The sequence below is a fragment of the Mercenaria mercenaria genome, chromosome 16, assembly GCF_021730395.1.
Source record: "Mercenaria mercenaria strain notata chromosome 16, MADL_Memer_1, whole genome shotgun sequence".
In the NCBI taxonomy this organism is placed as follows: domain Eukaryota; kingdom Metazoa; phylum Mollusca; class Bivalvia; order Venerida; family Veneridae; genus Mercenaria; species Mercenaria mercenaria.
In genome coordinates this window covers 49,059,028-49,078,186 of record NC_069376.1, presented here as the reverse complement: position 1 = coordinate 49,078,186, position 19,159 = coordinate 49,059,028, and the positions used below count along the sequence as shown (strand labels likewise).

The window sequence follows — 19,159 nt, the reverse complement described above, 5'->3', positions numbered from 1 at the left end:
TTTGTTTTTTTTCTATTCGTTTTCATTTTTATTTCATTACTTTTGTTTCTTTCTTTGATGGTTTGAATTTGTATATATGTCTTTATATAACACAATAGCATGTTCATTATTTGCATGACTTGAGTGCATGCATTTAATCTATCATCTTTGATATATAATAAACTACTCTGATCTGCCATATCGGCTTTAGATACCTCTCTGTCGTATTGTCACAGAGCTCATGAAGGAAACCTAATTTTTATGCAAAAGTGAAATAAAAATTAATTCTCAATACTGAGTTTCGAACCCACACGGCAAAAGATCTGTTGACCATGGACATTATGCTTTACCACTGAGCTAATTTGTAATTTGAACAAAATCCGGAAATATTTAGATTGTAACATGCTAGAAAAATGCTGAATTCCCTATGTTCCATTTTAATCTATTTATAGTCATGTTTGTAAATATCAAGTTATCGTTGGGGCATAGTACCTGCGGAATCCTGTATTGAACATGCCGCTAGGAAAGAAATTACAAATATGAAATGAAACAGAATGCTTGCATATGCAAAGAAATATACTGAACAAAACAGTTATTTGAATACTTAGTAATAACCCAAAAGAATTCTCCTAAGTACTACTTTTCAAAGTAAACATACATTTAGATCAACATGTTGTTATTAACATATCAAATTCAAAAGGTATCAAATCACACAAAGAATATTATTAGATACACGAATTCTGTTTTAGAAAACGGGTGAATACTATTTTACGGGAATAGACAGGTGCACATTTTGAATTGTTTAATACGGTAATAGTGAGCTGTTTTTTGTCTTCTCTTTCTTCCTTATATTTTATGGTTATAAATTCCATACATTTTAGTGTATTTCTGTGAATTTTGAAACTGCAAAAAGTCGTCAACGGGTAGCGTATTTAGATTTTGTTGAAATTTTAGAATTGTACTAACAACAGATTGCCCTCAGCGTATGGCATTAGTTTGGTTTTTGGGGGCACTTTCACCAAGTTATTTTTTCAAGCTACTGGCAAAATAACAAATGGCTGATTAGTTGTTTTTGTTCAGTATATCTAATGTAAAAAAAACAACAATGTAATAAAATACTTATATACATTTGAACACATAAGAGGCTGTATATTCTGACCAAAAATAGTCATATGTCATAAAATATGCAGTATTCACATGAACATGTTTCCTGAAATTAATGCTAGAGCAAAACTGTATTGCCAAAATGATCTGTCTACTCAGTCCAATTAGGTAATCAATGTATTTACTAAATTAAATAAATTGAACGGATGTCTGCAATTCGTCCCCTTAATTCCAGACGCGTATAGGTTCCATTTTTAACAAAATGGAGTGTTTGGTATCCAAACGTTCTACAGCATGCACTAACTTTTATGCGTGTAGCTCTTACATGAAGAGGTTAAATTGCTATGACACAAACGTCTAACTCACCCATTTTATGTGCCAGTCTGATTTTAGATGCTTTTTTCTTAAAACGAAAAAATGAAATTATGCGCTTCTGAAATTAAGGTGACGAACTGTTCAAAAACTCAGCAGTTATGCATAGTACTATTCTTTAAGGCTATGTAAACAAGTCGTTCCTAAAACGAAAAGTCTGCTATAACTTTGCTATAAAACTGGTAGCATGTCTTCTTTATGTTGGTTATGTGCCGTTTATATATTGTTGGGTCTGAAAATTTCTGTTGACAAGCATCACACTTGTATGGATAAATGCCTTCATGTTGTCGAATATGCCGTTTCAAATTGGCATTGTTAGCGTAGTTGCGTTCACAGTAAGGGCACTTTGTTTGTGTTGGTGTCAGGTTAGCATACACTGGGATTTCACCTTTCTTCTTCCGGCATCGTATCTCTTTTGGATATTTGTTAGCTGCCAAGTCCTCGAGGTGATGTCCTATACTGTTTGGCTTATACTTAATGTCGTCTGAAATTATAAGAAAAACATGTTTCGGCAATTCGATCTTTGAGAAAGAGCACACTACTATATTGATGTGTGCAGTGCGTGGTAGTTATTCTGTTGTTGTTTTTTCAATGTCAAGGTAGCGAGGTTCTCTATGCTATAATACTGTCATTATTTCGATTAGCTGATAAGAGTTATCAGAATATTTTCAATATTCTATAGCAGTCACATTATGATATGAAATGATTTTATCAACAAGAATCAAAATAACACTTATTCTTTCATTACTTTCACCAACAGTAGTCCAGCACATTAATCTGGACTGTACGAGTTGTCACGGCACTAGATTCGTACCTATGACATGGGAATTTCATTTAAATCGTAATATTTATATTACGTCCTTGCAATATTTGCTGAAAGTATTCAAGGTTCAAGGGTTCAATTTTCAAGGTAAGAAGAAGGACCTAATGTTGACTTATATCGTTCAAACAATCCTTTCCGTTACAATTTATAACTGGACCCGATGAACTGTGAAACTGACGTTATTTGCACAGCAAGTCAAGGTAAACACCAAGCATAATCGTTTCTAAGTTTCAAAGCTTTTGCGATTTAAATTTTCTAATCTGATTTTATAACAACCTGTGTTCGAGATGACCTTATTGTTAAGTCATTTACCACTAATCTATCTCATGCCTACACAACACACATCGGACTGGGGAGGATCAAAAACTTATGGCAAATGTTTAAACCAACATTAAAACTTGCTTTTGAAGGCGTCTCAACAGAATAACGCTTGTATGAGCCAGAACTTTAAAGCGGTTTTGATTTAAGATAGTTTTAGCTTTTAATACCTGAGCCACAGGCTCATAGTGAGCTTTTGTGACCGCACAATGTCCGTCGTCCGTCGTGTGTCGTGTGTCGTCTGTCCGTCAACATTTTCTAAAAAAATCTTCTTGAAAACCACTGGACAGAATTACATCAAACTTCACAGGAATGATCCCCTTTAAACTTCACAGGAATGATTCCCTTTCAAAATTGTTCAAAGAATTGAATTACATGCAGAACTCCGAAAAGGATTCATTATTCTAGGCCATATATTTTTGAGCTATGAGCATCACAAACAAAAATTCCATTTACATTAAATACTTTTTGAGCTAGGCACATAATAAGGTGAAAATGTGCATTTTTTTTACTATTTCATGGGCCATAAATTTAAAAATAGGGGGTGGAGCCGGCCAAAAAATAAGAGGTGTGCAAGTTTATATCATGATAAAGACTTATGCAAGTTTTCATCCATTTATATTAAATACTTTTTGAGCTAGGTGCGTCAAAAGGTGAAAATGTGCATTTTTGACTATTTTAGGGGCCATAACTCTGAAATTAGGGAGCGGAGCCAGACAAAAAATAGGAGGTGCGCAGGTTCATATCATTACAAACACTCATACAAGGTTAAATCAATTTATATGAAATACTTTTTGAGCTAGGCACGTCACAAGGTGAAAATGTGCAGTTTTGACTATTTCAGGGGCCATAACTCTGAAAATAGGGGGCGGAGCCAGACAAAAAAATAGGAAGTGAACAAGTTCATATCATGATAAAGACTCATACAAGGTTTAATCAATTTATATGAAATACGTTTTGAGCTAGGCACGTCACAAGGTGAAAATGGGCATTTTTGCCTATTTCAGGGGCCATAACTCTAAAAATAGGGGGTAGAACAAATTGAAAAATAGGAGGTGCGCAAGTTCATATCAGGATTAAGACTCATGCAAGGTTTCATGAATCTATATCAAATACTTTTTGAGCTAGGCGTGTCACAAGGTGAAAATGTGCATTTTTGACTATTTCAGGGGCCATATTTCTAAAAATAGGGGGCGGAGCCAGACGAAAAATAGGAGGTGCACAAGTTCATATCATGATAAAGACTCATGCAAAGTTTCATCAATTTATATCAAATACTTTTTGAGCTAGGCACGTCATGAACATCGGACGGACGCACGGACAAGACCAAATCTATATGCCCCCCACCACTCATGGGGGGCACAAAAATCTTCTTGTTCCAAACCGCAAGGCTTAGAGCCTTGATATTTGGCATGTGACATCATCTTATGGTCCTCTATCAAAATTGTTCCAATTATGCCCCTGGGATGAAAAGATGCCCTGCCCCGGAGGTCCCAAGTTTTACATAGACTTATATAGGAAAAAACTTTAAAAATCTTCTTGTCTAAAACCACAAGACCTAGGCCTTTGATATTTGGTATGTAGCATTACCTCGAGGTCCTCTACCAAAATTATTCAAATTATAACTCTGGGGTGAAAAGAGGCCCTGCCCTGGTGGTCTCAAGTTTTACATAGACTTATATAGGATTTTTTTTTAAATCTTCTTGCCTGAAACTGCAAGGCCTATGCTTTTGATATTTGATATGTTGCATTGCCTTGTAGTTCTCTACCAAAATTGTTAATTATGCCACTGGGGTGAAAACAGGCCCTGCCCTGGGGGTCCAAAATTTAACATAGACTTATACTGGGAAAAAAATGTTCTTGTCTGAAAGTTCAAGGCCTAGGCCTTTGATATTTGGTATGTAGCGTTGCCTAGTGGAAGTCTAACAAGATTGTTCAAATTATTCCCCTGGGGTGAAAAGAGGCCCTGCCCTGGGGGTCACTTGTTATATGAGTTATATAGGAATTAATACCTAAAAAATTATCAGATCATATTTCCTAGACTGTTTAATTATAATTACCTGATGACCCCAAGTGATTAGGGGTCACCTGACTGTGACCTTGACCTACTGACATACTTTCTTGTTTTTACAGCATTGAAATTTGGATGACATGTACAGTTTTGCACACCGATCGTAAACCTGACTTTCACTGGCCATGAATATGACCTTCTGACCTACTTTCTAATATTTACGCATCATTTTACCACTTTAAACATGTGGCTCATATTACTCAGGTGAGCGATTCAGGGTCATAATGACCCTCTTGTTTGTATTTGCTACACGTCTTTTGACGCATTTCTCGTCGTCTTGCTCGAAGGTAGTGTAGCTTCAGGAGCTTCCTCAACAAAAACATGTAAAAGCAGATTTTTTAAACCTCCTACATGTAACTTCCAACGCATGATGATAAACATAATTTCATTGACCACAACTAACTATTCTACCGGTAGTGATATAACAAATATTCTATGTTTCCCTTTGGACTGATTCCTGATTATGATGGGTTTGATACCACAACTATAATAAACAAGATGGTCATGATGACCCTATATCGCTCACCTGTTAAACTTGGCCTTGGAATGATCAAGATAAACATTCTGACAAAGTTTCATGAAGATAGGGTCATTAATGTGGCCTCTACAGTTAACGTGTTAACAAGCTTTTCCTTTGATTTGAGCGGGTGACCTAGTTTTTGACCCCATATGACCCAGTTTCAAACTTGGCCTAGGAATTATCAAGATAAACATTCTAAGTTTCATGAAGATAGGGTCATAAATGTGGCCTCAGAAAAAAAAACTTTTCCTTCGATATGACCGGGTGACCTACTTTTTGACCCCATATTACCAAGTTTCGAACTTGGCCTAGGATCTATGCACGATGATTAAAATAATTTCATTGACCACAACTAATTATTCTACCGGTAGCGATATAACAAATATTCTATGTTTCCCTTTGGACTGATTCGTGAATATGATGGGTTTGAAACCACAGCTATAATAGGGTCATAATGACCCTATATCGCTCACCTATTAAACTTGGCTTTGGAATCGGCAAGATAAACATTCTGACAAAGTTTCATAAAGACAAGAGGGTCATAATGGCCATATATCGCTCACCTGTTAAACTTGGCATTGGAATCAGCAAGATAAACATTCTGACAAAGTTTCATAAAGATAGGGTCATAAATGTGGCCTCTACAGTGTAAACAAGCTTTTCCTTTGATTTGAGCGGGTGACCTAGTTTCTGACCCCACATGACCCAGTTTCAAACTGGGAATCATCAAGATAAACATTCTAAGTTTCATGAAAATAGGGTCATGAATGTGGCCTCAAAAAAAACTTTTCCTTCGATATGACCGGGTGACCTAGTTTTTGATCCTATACGACCAAGTTTCGAACTTGGCCTAGGAATTGTCAAGATAAACATTCTGACCAATTAGCTAAACATGTCACTAGTAATATGGAAGAAGACTTATTATGTCAAAAGTTCATCACAGTGTTTGTTTTCTTCTTAATTCAAATTCCACAAGACTTGTAGGATACAGTTCATGTTTATAACTTTTACTTGCAATGAAATCACCCGGTCTAGATTATAAATTATTTCTTTTCACAGTGTAAAAGATCAAAGATAATGGATATTTAAAATATGTTTAATATATCTCTGTGAACTTCTGACGCACAAATAATTATCTTTAATATTATATATATATATCAACTACCAATAATACACATTAGACAAGTATCGATTAGCAGTACAGTTATGTGTCCTAACTGTTACTAGTATTCTGCATAACAGATCTATACAACGTAGTTTCCTGTAAACAGATTCATATAACATATTTTACTGTAAACAAGCCTGTACAAAATAGTTTTCTGTTCAACACATCCATACACCATAGTTTCCCGCATAACAGATCTATACAACATAGTTTCCTGTTAACAGATTCATATAACATAGTTTCCTGTAAACAGATCTGTACAACATAGTTTTCTGTTCAACACATCCATACAACAAAGTTTCCTGCATAACAGATCTATACAAAGTAGTTTCCTGTAAACAGATTCATATAACACAGTTTCGTGTAAACAGATCTGTACAACACGTTTTTCTGTTCAACACATGCATACCTCATAGTTTCCTGCATAACAGATCTATACAATGCAGTTTCCTGCATAACAGCCCGTCTCTAGATTTGCCATGGTAATAAGGCTTTTGTCATGGAATTCCACGGAGTTCCGTGGCAATTAGCATGGAAATCTGCGGAATATTGAACGGAACAGTAAGTTTGCCATGGATTTCTTTGGATTACAGCTGAAATATTGATCAATTTCCATAGAAACAGGAGCTTTTGCCATGGAAAGTTGGACTTAGTAAAATTTTGGGATGGAAAATAGCATGGAAAATAACGTTAAATAATTTTTGTGATGGAAATTGATGGAAACTGTGGACTTAGAATTTTTGGGAGGTTTTTCCTGTGAACATAGAATATTTTAATGGATTAGAATGTTTTATGACCAAATAATACAATTAACTTAATTAGATAAGTAAAAACAAAACAAGAGAGCACAGCGTGATCTTGGCGCCCACCATAGAGCCAATTTTGAATGTTCCATATTTCAAGTCTTGCTCAAGGTCAAAATCAAGGTCAAAGTTCATTTCAGTACACAAAACTGTGCATGTGGTCCATGCATGTGGTCCAAATTTGAAAGCTGTAGCTTGAGAAATATGAAAGTAGGTCACTAGATCAATTTCAAGGTCAAAGTACTTTTTGGTACACAAAATTATGCATGTGCTTCAAATTTGAAGGCTGTAGCTTGAGAAATGTGAAATCAAGGTCAAATTTCAATTCAGAACTATGCAAGTGGTCCAAATTTGAAGCATGAAGCTTGGGAAATGTAAAAGTAGGTCACTAGGTCAATCTCAAGGTCAAAGTTCATTTCGGTAAACAAAACTATGCATGTAGTTAAAATTTGAAGGCTGTAGTTTGAGAAATGTAAAAGTAGATCACTAGGTCAAAATCAAGGTCAAAGTTTGTTTTGGTACACAAACCTATGCAAGTGGTCCAAATTTGAAGGCTGTACCTTCAGAAATGTAAAAGAAGGTCACTAGGTCAAGATCAAGGTCAACTCATGTCAAGGTTCATCTTGCCACTCAAAACTATACATATGGTATAAACTGGAATGTTGTAGGTTATGGACTGAAGAAGATCTTAAAAGTTTTCCCCTATATAAGTCTATGTAAACCATGTGACTCCCAGGGCCGGGTCATATTTGACCTAGGGGAATAATTTGAAAATTCTTAATAGAGGACTACTAGATGATGTCACATACAAAATATCAAAGCCCTAGGCCCTGTGGTTTTGGACAAGAAGTGGTTCAAAGTTTTTCCCTATATAAATCTATGTAAATTATAAAAAAAAAAAACAAAGGGCCATAATTCACTTTTGTTGAATCAGTCTGATTTTCAGGGGACACAACTAGGGTATCAATACATCATTCTGACAAAGTTTGGTCAAAATCCCCCTAGCCATTTCTGAAGAGATGCGGTAACGAGAAATTGTTACCACGGACACAGAGTGATTTGAATAGCCCACCATCATCAGATGGTGGACTAACAAATGGGATTAAAACATTTATTGTAATGCAACTTGTCATATAAACACACCTTGCAAAAAGATTCATTTTGAACTAAAAAGTATCTTGGTATCTTGTCTCGCAACAGATAAGATCTTACCTGTTTTATATTTAGAAACTCATAACAAGAGATCAACCAATGAAAATAGTCAGTGAACTACTTCTGGGGGCTGAACATGTACCTCAAAAAGTAATCCTGAACATTTTTGTTTTATATCACGGTAAACTTCAAAATAATGAGTACGTAAATGGAATAAAATCTTCCTGCAGTACAAAAATATTTTTAACAATTCAAAGATGTATCCTTCATTAGCTGACTGTAAATGACACATCTGCCCAAGAATATCAAAGTTTCAAATCTACACAGGAAGTTCTTTGTTTGAGAGTAGGATGGAGTTATTTTACAATGTTTATATGCAGCTTGGAAGTTGACAATAATTAACAGAATACACCAGGTGAGTTCATAAAATGTATTCATTTTCCAACAGTTATCTAGATTACCTAAAATTAACGATGTAACAAAACTAGTACATGGATTCAAACTTAAAGCAGGTGGCTTAGCTTTCACTGTGTTATGCAACAAACGATTTTTGTTTCGTATATATTTTTGTTCATATGCTTTTGTTTTGCAACTACTAAACAGCTGTGATTTCTAGTTTATCATGCTTTTAATTTACTAAAGGGAAAAGTGCCCTTACCAAGATACTTTTTAAATGAAATTATTCCAATAAAATTTAAGACAGTAGAGTTATCTCCACAAGTTGCACTGCTGTATAACAGGGTAAACAATGCTACCAGTCTGCTGACCACAGTTTAGTGCAGTAATTTCAGAGAATTATAACATGTGTTTTTAACCTGTTATTAAATTGGTTTATTGGTGTTGTACACATTTATGTTAAGGTAATGAAAATTATTATTTGACAGAAAGAAATGTTTATGAATTACTTACAACTATATATATTGGTTTCTGTTTTTATGAATTACCAAGAACATAAATGACTCGATGAATACAGCAGGTTTGTGACCTAGATGTGACCTAAGGTATTTTTTTCGATTGACAAATTGTGAGTGACCCTTTGAGCAATACCGCAGTTCTTTCATAATTTCTGTGAATACTTTATGCAGCTAATTTTTATAATGGAACGCCTTATTGGTATATTTTAGATCAAGAATCGATGAAAAAATTTGCCAGACAGGCATACAACTCTGTACTTAAAGACCGTATTGCTCCTGGAACCCCTGCACCAGAAGAACTGCTAAACTTCAGACTCGAGCCAGAAAGAGGAGCAATGGACACTAAAAGGCAGCATGTGCCTACCAAGCATCTGGAAGAGAGCAAGCAGCAGGAGGAGACTCTCTCTCCAAAGAAAACAAGAGCCATGTTACACATGGCTAATCCCCCCGCCGGGCATATTATAATTGAAGGCTAAAGTTCCTGGCAAGTTAGTGTCTGAAAGTATTAATTTTAGGGAAAGCTTTGAAGAACCGTTTAGTTGTGGTCCGCATCAGGGGTTTTAAAGTTAATCTTAAAAAAAAAAATAAATAAATAAAAAAAAATGCAAGTCCACACAAAAATCTTTATCAGGTAGAAATTGGTCAAAATACACCTCAAAATTGGATATAGCATGCATGTTGTACTACAGAAAAGTGGTCTCGATTTTTCCCTACGACAAGTAATGAAAAAGTTACAATAAAAGCTATTTATAGTAACAACAAAGGGAAGTAATTCTAAAGAAGGGAACTGCGCATGACACTTTGTCTCATGATGGTGTATAATTAATTGTGCCAAGTTACATCAAAATCCCTCCATGCATGAAGAAGAAATGCTTCGGACAAAGTCATCCTTGTATCTGACCTTTGGCCTCTAAGTGTGACCTTGACCTTAGATCTAGTGACCTGGATCTTGCGCATGACACTCCGTCTCGTGGTGGTGAACATTTGTGCCAAGTTATATCAAAATCCCTCTATGCATGAAGAAGAAATGCTCCGGACAAGGTTATCATTCTTGTATCCTTTGACCTCTAAGTGTGACCTTGACCTTAGACCTAGGGACCTGGTTCTTGCGCATGACACTCCGCCTCGTGGTGGTAAACATTTGTGCCAAGATATATCAAAATCCCTCCATGCATGAAGAAGATATGCTCCGGACAAACTGTTTTAAGAAAATATGATAAAGGGGAATAACTCAAAAAATAGGCAAGGTAGAGTTATTGTTCTTGCACACTGCACTTCCTCCCAATGTGTTCTATCAGTGTATGAAGTTTGAAGAAAATCCCTCCAGTACTTTTGGAGTTATGCTCCGGACAAAATGTTTTAAGAAAATATGATAAAGGGGAATAACTCAAAAAATAGGCAAGGTAGAGTTATTGTTCTTGCACACTGCACTTCCTCCCAATGTGTTCTATCAGTGTATGAAGTTTGAAGAAAATCCCTCCAGTACTTTTGGAGTTATGCTCCGGACAAATTTTTTTAAGAAAATATGATAAAGGGGAATAACTCAAAAAATAGGCAAGGTATAGTTATTGTTCTTGCACACTGCACTTCCTCCCAATGTGTTCTATCAGTGTATGAAGTTTGAAGAAAATCCCTCCAGTACTTTTGGAGTTATGCTCCGGACAAAGATCGTTGCGGACGCACGCACGCACGCACGCACGCACGCACGCACGGAGAGCATTTCTAATATCCCCTTCGCCTTTGGCGGGGGGATAAAAAAAGGAGGATAGGCAACAGGTGGTTAAACAGCAGAAGACTCTCTCCCCAAAGAAAAAGGAAGTGAAGAAGAGTACACCGAAAGAAAGAAATCCAACTAAAGCAAGTGTCTGCCAGGATTCTATGTTGGAAATGTGCAAGAACATGACCGGCTTGTTCAACAAGTTTAAAGATCAGACTAAGTCATCAGAGAACCATAAAGATCAGACTCAGTCAGCAGTGACCCATAACGACAAGACTCAGTCAGCAGTGACCCATAACAACCAGACTCAGTCAGCAGCGACCCATAAAGACAAGACTCAGTCAGCAGAGACCCATAAAGACAAGACTCAGTCAGCAGAGACCCATAAAGACCAGACTCAGTCAGCAGCGACCCATAAAGACCAGACTCAGTCAGCAGAGACCCATAAAGACAAGACTCAGTCAGCAGTGACCCATAACGACCAGACTCAGTCAGCAGTGACCCATAACGCCCAGACTCAGTCAGCAGAGACCCATAAAGACAAGACTCAGTCAGCAGTGACCCATAATGACTAGACTCAGTCAGCAGTGACCCATAACGCCCAGACTCAGTCAGCAGCGACCCAAAACGACCAGACTCAGTCAGCAGTGACCCATAACGACCAGACTCAGTCAGCAGCGACCCATAAAGACCAGACTCAGTCAGCAGCGACCCATAAAGACCAGACTCAGTCAGCAGTGACCCATAAAGACCAGACTCAATCAGCAGCGACTCATAATGACCAGACTCAGTCAGCAGTGACCCATAACGACCAGACTCAGTCAGCAGTGACCCATAACGACCAGACTCAGTCAGCAGTGACCCATAAAGACCAGACTCAGTCAGCAGTGACCCATAACGACCAGACTCAGTCAGCAGTGACCCATAACGACCAGACTCAGTCAGCAGTGACCCATAACGACAAGACTCAGTCAGCAGTGACCCATAAAGACCAGACTCAGTCAGCAGTGACCCATAAAGACAAGACTCAGTCAGCAGTGACCCATAAAGACAAGACTCAGTCAGCAGTGACCCATAAAGAGAACTGTTACATCTGTTTGTTTTGTTGCATTGCAATAATGTACAAGTGTTGAAATTTCACATAACTAGGTTAAATTCAGTTTTCAGCAACTGTTTTTATTTTTTACAAATGGCATTCATTTTCAAAGGGGGACAACTTTTTCAGAATATTTTAAATATACGTCGCATGGTCTGGTAAAATATTGGTAAAGGGTGGTCTCTAACCTTAAACAATTGGTGGTCTGTTGCCTTAAAATATTGGTGGTGGTCTGTGACTTTAGAAATTTGGTCGCCTAAGACCTTATACAATTGGTGGTATGTGACCTTAGAAAATTGGTGGCCTGTGACCTTAAAAAATGGTGACCTGTAACCTTAGAAAATTGGTAGTCTATGATCTGAGAAAAATGGTGGTCTGTGACCTCTGAAAATTGGTGGTCTATGACCTTAGAAAATCAGCCTCTATCACATACACAAGGTTTTTCTTTGATTTGACCTAGTGACCTAGTTTTTGACCCGAGATGACCCATTTTCGAACTCGGCCTAGATTTCATCAAGGCAATCATACTACCAATATTCATGAAAATCAATTGAAAAATACAGCCTCTATCGCATACACAAGGTTTTTCTTTGATTTGACCTAGTGACCTAGTTTTTGACCCGAGATAACCCATTTTCGAACTCGGCCTAGATTTCATCAAGGTTATCATTCTGAAAAATACTCATGAAGATTAATTGAAAAATACAGCCTCTATCGCATACACAAGGTTTTTCTTTGATTTGACCTAGTGACCTAGTTTTTGACCCGAGATGACCCATTTTCGAACTTGGCCTAGATTTCATCAAGGTTATCATTCTGACCAATATTCATGAAGATTAATTGAAAAATACAGCCTCTATCGCACACACAAGCTAAATGTTGACAGACGACAGACGACAGACAGACAGACGACGGACGCCGGACATCGAGTGATCAGAAAAACTCACCTGAGCATTGCTCAGGTGAGCTAAAAAAGCGTTTCCATATTACAATGTTCTGCACAGTATACCATAATAGCTATGCACCTTTTCAATGTAAAGTTCTGTATTGGATTGGTCAATTTCCCTTAGAGTTATTGCCCTTGATTTAATGAAAAATCCACATCTGCAGCCATTTCTCAGTAAAAAGATGGAAGAATTTCATGAAACTTGAAATAAATGTGAACCAACGTACTTCGATGATGCCCTTCATTTTTTTTAATACTACAAAGTCATCATATCTTTTGAACTACCGGTCGTAACTCCATTAACAATAGTCATGCATGGATGATTTTTCGGGGGAAACACAGCTTGAGTAACATGATTTGAATAGCCACCATCTCATGATGGTGAGCTAAAATTAGCATGTAGCCAGTCACATATATTGTCTATAAACAAATAGCCACTATTATTTATTTTCAGACTATGTACACTTCTGGACCAAAAAGAACCTGCAAACGACATTTTCAAAAGAGACTTAACAAAGCCTTAACTGAAAGATCACATTATGCAAGAAATCAAGTAAAAAGACAGTTAGATAAGGAAAAAAAGTGTGAAATGATTTTGTGTATTCTAAAACAGCAGAAAAAAAGAAGACTTAATGTCATCACTCTGTGCATAATGTTTATGTTTGGACATATTTAATCAAGCATAAAGTAATAATGGATCCTGATCAGACTGCATGGATGTGCTCATATTTTGTTTTGAACTTAATTACATAGTTACTAGCAATTTGGATTAATTTTATGTAGAAATCTATAACTAGTCTTTAATCATATTTCTTTTCTTATAAATGCGGTGTAGAAGCTTTAATATTTTTTTTATCATCTTTCATAAACTTTTTTGTAGTCTTGATTGATTTTCAGAGGCTGTATACACTGGGCAGAAATTTAATATTGGGCGGAAATTTAATTCTGTGCAAAATAATTAAATTGTCATAAGCAAACTCCGTCCCAAGCTCATTTGCATATTTCGCTCCAATTCCGTGTCATTTCTGCCCAGTTTGTGTATGGAAACCTTTTTAAAAAAGGCAACATATTAAGACATAATTTTATAATTTTCCATATGGAATTATTGTTGAAAGTCTGCTCCAATTCCATGAGGAATATTTTGTACAGGTGTTTAACATTGATTTGAAAACTTAGCAATAATACATATATTTAAAGCAGCTATTTGTTATTTAGGTACTTTTTCTTTTGAATTCTGATATATTCAATTTACTATTTATTTTCAATATTAATATGATTTTTAAATTTACAAACAAAAAAAAAAAGAATCTTTCAGTGAAGTTGATGTCTAGTCCCTTAGCTCCAACATTAAATTATTAAGGAGCCTACTTACGAAAAATTTTGTCTAACATTTACACTTTTCGACACAGTATAAACTGGAATGTACAAGTAATTGAAAATTGGTTATAATGTACATGTATGTGTTCATTTTAGAGAAGCCTTACAGAATACTACATACAGTCGAAACTCGATATCTCGAATTTCAAGGGACCGTGCTTTTTATTTCGAGATAACCGAAATTCGAGTTATGAGAAGAGATGTATGGACGAAATGATGAAAAATAATTGGTTTAGTTACGAGAAGTTTTAATAAAAAATAAAGGCTGTTTCCGTGATGCTATGTATATGTTGTCAGCACTATACACGTACACGATTCCGTACAGTTTGTGTTTACCAAAGTTTTCACTTTTTTGAAGAATGAAAATGATAGTAAGCTCAAATGTTTTTGAGCAAAGTTCCTTTTTGCACCACGTTTCTCTCCCGGAGGATTGACAGCATTTCGATCTGACATTTTGAACGAATGAAACATTCCCCCAAGAAGTTAATTTTTATACATTCTCATCGCGATTACCTCTAATTAATCCTTATCAAAGATCCAAACTGTTGAAACTAATTAATTCATTAGTTTAAATTAAAAGCAATTTTCAAAACGTCTCAAAAACAAATGACCGCTGATCAAGAAGTCTAATGTTTACATCAAACAATTATAATTATGGCACTTGCAAACAAGTATGACATCATTTCACTTTGATTATCACCGCACCTTTGATATGTCGGCATCGCGGCTCTCTGGTTAGGCAATAAACATGGGCAGGTGTAAAAAACCAACCACATTCACAAAGAGATGTGTGAAATTTTATCACATATTTTCCTCACTTCGACTTACCGAGTTTACAGTGCACTTGAATTTTACTGACGGGACTGAAAATCCCTTTCGACACATCCGGAGTCTCGGTAAGTCAAATTTTGACGTAACCGGAGTTGAATTACATATATAAAGAAGGAAATTTGACGGGACTTGAAAATTTCTTCGACTTAAGCGGAATTTCGAGGTAAGCGAGTTTGAGATATCGAGTTTCGACTGTATTTATTTATGATGTTCAGGGAGATTATTTTAGAAAAAGATATTTTTCTAATGTAATACCAAACTTTTCATGAACTTGAATAAAAAGTTAACGTTATACACATAAATCTTACTACAAAATTTTGAAGTTTTAAAGGTGTGGCAAAATTCAAAAACAACATTTTACATAATCTTATCCAAGGGTGAAGTTAGAAAATTTGTTAAATGTGCAGGTATTTACACAGTCATAGTACTGCCGGCTGATTAATGTAACTCTCTTTTTGCCACATTTGGTAGAAGCTGCTGATAAGATATTTTTGCCCCATTATTAACCACAATGTACAGTTTTAATTTTAGGTCACAATAAACCAAAAAATTTTTATGGACATCTAAGATTTAACTAAATCTATTTTTCAGGTATAGCATCATATATGTATATACAATGTAAACAGCATACAGTTCAAAGACATGAAAGTATACTGGCATTATATACACGTATTACTATAGTATTATAAATACATGTACACAATACTACCGTTCTATGTTTGATTGAAAGTGGGCAACTAACAAACTTTCCCTGAACATGACTGAATGGATCAACCTATTTCCAGCAGAACCCACGGCAGGTTTTATAATTATCTCCCTTATATAAAGTCCAGACCAATATTATATATAATGATTAAAAAGTACCAAATTAAGTAATCACTTGGCAGTCAACACAATTTGAGGTGTTAGTGCAGGTTAAACAGGTAGAATTTAAACTTGGTCACCATTTATACAGTAACAGCAATGCATAAGTTCAACCTATTAATTACTACCCCAAAACATTGAATATCTGTCGGCATGCCTTCTTTGGAACCTTATTCTACCAACATTTGAAATCAAATTGAACAAGAGCTGTCACTAATGGTGACAAATGCCCCTGCAGCACCTTGACCTTTGACCTGGTGACCCCAAAGTCAGTAGGGGTGGTGTACTCAATAAGTACTATCAGCATGTGAAGTTTGAAGGTCCTGCATGAAGTGGTTTGCATGTAAAGTACCTTCATGCAAAAAGTTAACGTTGGCCCCTGTGACCTTGACCTTCGACCTGGTGACCCCAAAGTCAGTAGGGTTGGTGTACTCATAAAGTACTATCAGCATGTAAAGTTTGCAGGTCCTGGGTGAAGTGGTTCGCAAGAAAAGTGCCTTCATGCAAAAAATTAATGTTGGCCCCTGTGACCTTGACCTTTGACCTGGTGACCCCAAAGTCAGTAGGGGTGGTGTACTCAATAAGTACTATCAGCATGTGAAGCTTGAAGGTCCTGGGTGCAGTGGTTCGCGAGTAAAGTGCCTTCATGCAAAAAGTTAACGTTGGCCCCTGTGACCTTGACCTTTGACCTGGTGACCCCAAAGTCAGTAGGGGTGGTGTACTCAATAAGTACTATCAGCACGTGAAGTTTGAAGGTCCTGGGTGCAGTGGTTCGCGAGTAAAATGCCTACATGCAAAAAGTTAACGTTGGCCCCTGTGACCTTGACCTTTGACCTGGTGACCCCAAAGTCAGTAGGGGTGGTGTACTCAATAAGTACTATCAGCATGTGAAGTTTGAAGGTCCTGGGTGCAGTGGTTCGCGAGTAAAGTAACTTCATGCAAAAAAGTTAACGTTGGCCCCTGTGACCTTGACCTTTGACCTGGTGACCCCAAAGTCAGTAGGGGTGGTGTACTCAATAAGTACTATCAGCATGTGAAGTTTGAAGGTCCTGGGTGCAGTGGTTCGCGAGTAAAGTGCCTTCATGCAAAAAGTTAACGTTGTGACTAACGAACGAACGAACGAACGGACGGACAGTTGAAAACTAATATGCCTCCCTTTGGGGGCATAAAAATACAGCTTCTTAAAAATACAATGTATAATAAGTAATGTTATTACTTGCTTAAATCTGCAGTGTTGCCAGTATCATAGAGATGCACTACTTTGAATACCACGTAAAAAGCAATGGATTTCAACGAAACTCTAAGGCATTCCACTGAAATCCATGGAACTCCACAATTTTTTTTCTTATTTTTGTTTCATAAAAAGATTATGTAAAAAATCCATGGAATATTTTCCATGGATTTCCATAGAATTCCATGGCAAATCTAGACATGGAAGATCCGTTTCCTCCACAACAGATTCATAATATGTAGTTTCCTGCATAACAAATCTGTACATCAACATAGTTTCCCATATAACTAATCCATAAGGCGTAGTATTTAACATATATCTCCTCTAGTGTTTACACACTCAACTAAACAAACACTTATATGTCAATGTTCACTTAACAAAGTTTTTCAAGATTTTTTGAGTTCTTACAGCTGTTTCAAAACTGATGACATGTTAAAAACTTCACTGCATTATTTCAGCTTCTAAAGCCGTCAGTGACATTGGAAAAGCCAACTGTACTGATTAAAGATTTATCATCACTCTTGCTCTAGTATATTCAGCTTTCCATTTAAATTCCAGACTTCACATATCTGACGATGTCTCCTAAGGCTATTCCGCCACTTGAATGTTTTACCACAAAGACATTCTCTATCAAATAAATTCTGCCCATGTACCCCGTTCCTATGCTCATTCAAATTACTCCTCCTTGTAAACTCTGCTCCACATATATCACAGATTATAACTTTCGGAGCCGGTGTAGGTTTCCGAACCATTCCGGTGCATGTTTCACGGTGTTTTGTCAAGCTGCAGTAGTAATGGAAACTTCTCCCACAAATATCACACATATTTGTCTTTTTACCAGAATGCATGTTCATATGTCCATCAAAGTGCCTCGAGTCAGAGAAATATTTATCACATATTTTGCAATGAAACTTTTCTACATAGTCCTTTTCATGAGCTTTACGTAGGTGAAAATTCAATGACCTTCGCGTATTAAACTGTTTACTACAAATGTGGCACAATAATTTCTTGTTTTCATGAATGGCTTTGATATGCCCTCCTAAGCGATATTTAGAATTGTATGTTTTTTCACATATGCCACATTTGAATTTTTGTTTCCTGTGTTTACAACCTATATGCTGTTTTAAATTAGAAGAGACTACGCTCGTAAATGGGCATTGTTCACATCGGTACAACCCGTCAACTTTGGTAAATTGTGGAGCTGCGTTCAAAGGTTTGTATTCCTCACGCTGATGAACCTTCCAAAGGTGTTTTCGCATATTGTGCGTAAAGTTTGATGTAAAATCGCATTCATCGCAACAGTAGTGCCCGTCCTTTTCAATGTATACTGTTCGCTTCTGCACAAATTCACTTGATGAACTAAAAACAGTTTCTATGGTTTCTTGTGTCTCAAGGATACTTTCCCCAACAAAAGGCGAGTCTGAAAATGACAAGTTCCTCATAAAATCTGGGTATAATTAAAATCAAAGCTGAATTCTACTACATACAGTACACAATGTCAGGCTGAAGACTACTTGTTAAAAATCTTGGTAAAAGAGATGTCACTAAAACATAACATAACTGTTCCCCTTTCTATGTAATCTTGCCTATGACATTGACCTTACAGGTACAGATCTGTACCTTGCCCATGACACACATTCTTATCATGCTAAACATTTGGGTAAAGATTTGTTGCAATCCCTTAAATATTCGAAGTTTAAGAAAAATTCTAACAGGACTCAATTTTATTTCCACTTAAACGAAGAAGGAAATCAAACTCTGTTTATTCTGTGATAAGTAATGGTTGACACGCGGACTGGTAAGAAAGCATTATGAGCATTATGACGTCATATTACTGCATGACTTCCAATATATTACTCCTTGGGTAAATGAAGTC

The 19,159-nt window shown here is 36.5% G+C and overlaps 1 protein-coding gene across 3 annotated transcripts in view; it reads right to left on the bottom strand.

Moving 5' to 3' along the window:
• Positions 1-1,480: 1,480 nt before the first annotated feature.
• Positions 1,481-19,159, bottom strand: part of LOC123539664 (zinc finger protein 652-A-like) — a 48,736-nt gene continuing 31,057 nt past the window's right edge. For 2 of the 3 annotated variants that reach the window (XM_053527000.1, XM_053527001.1), the window contains exon 5: positions 17,425-18,703. In XM_053527000.1, the coding sequence (XP_053382975.1) occupies positions 17,799-18,703 (905 nt within the window). In that variant the 3' untranslated portion in view covers positions 17,425-17,798. Of the gene's footprint in view, positions 1,940-17,424; positions 18,704-19,159 lie in introns of those variants that run through there. The other variant, XM_053527006.1, reaches the window with a different exon arrangement.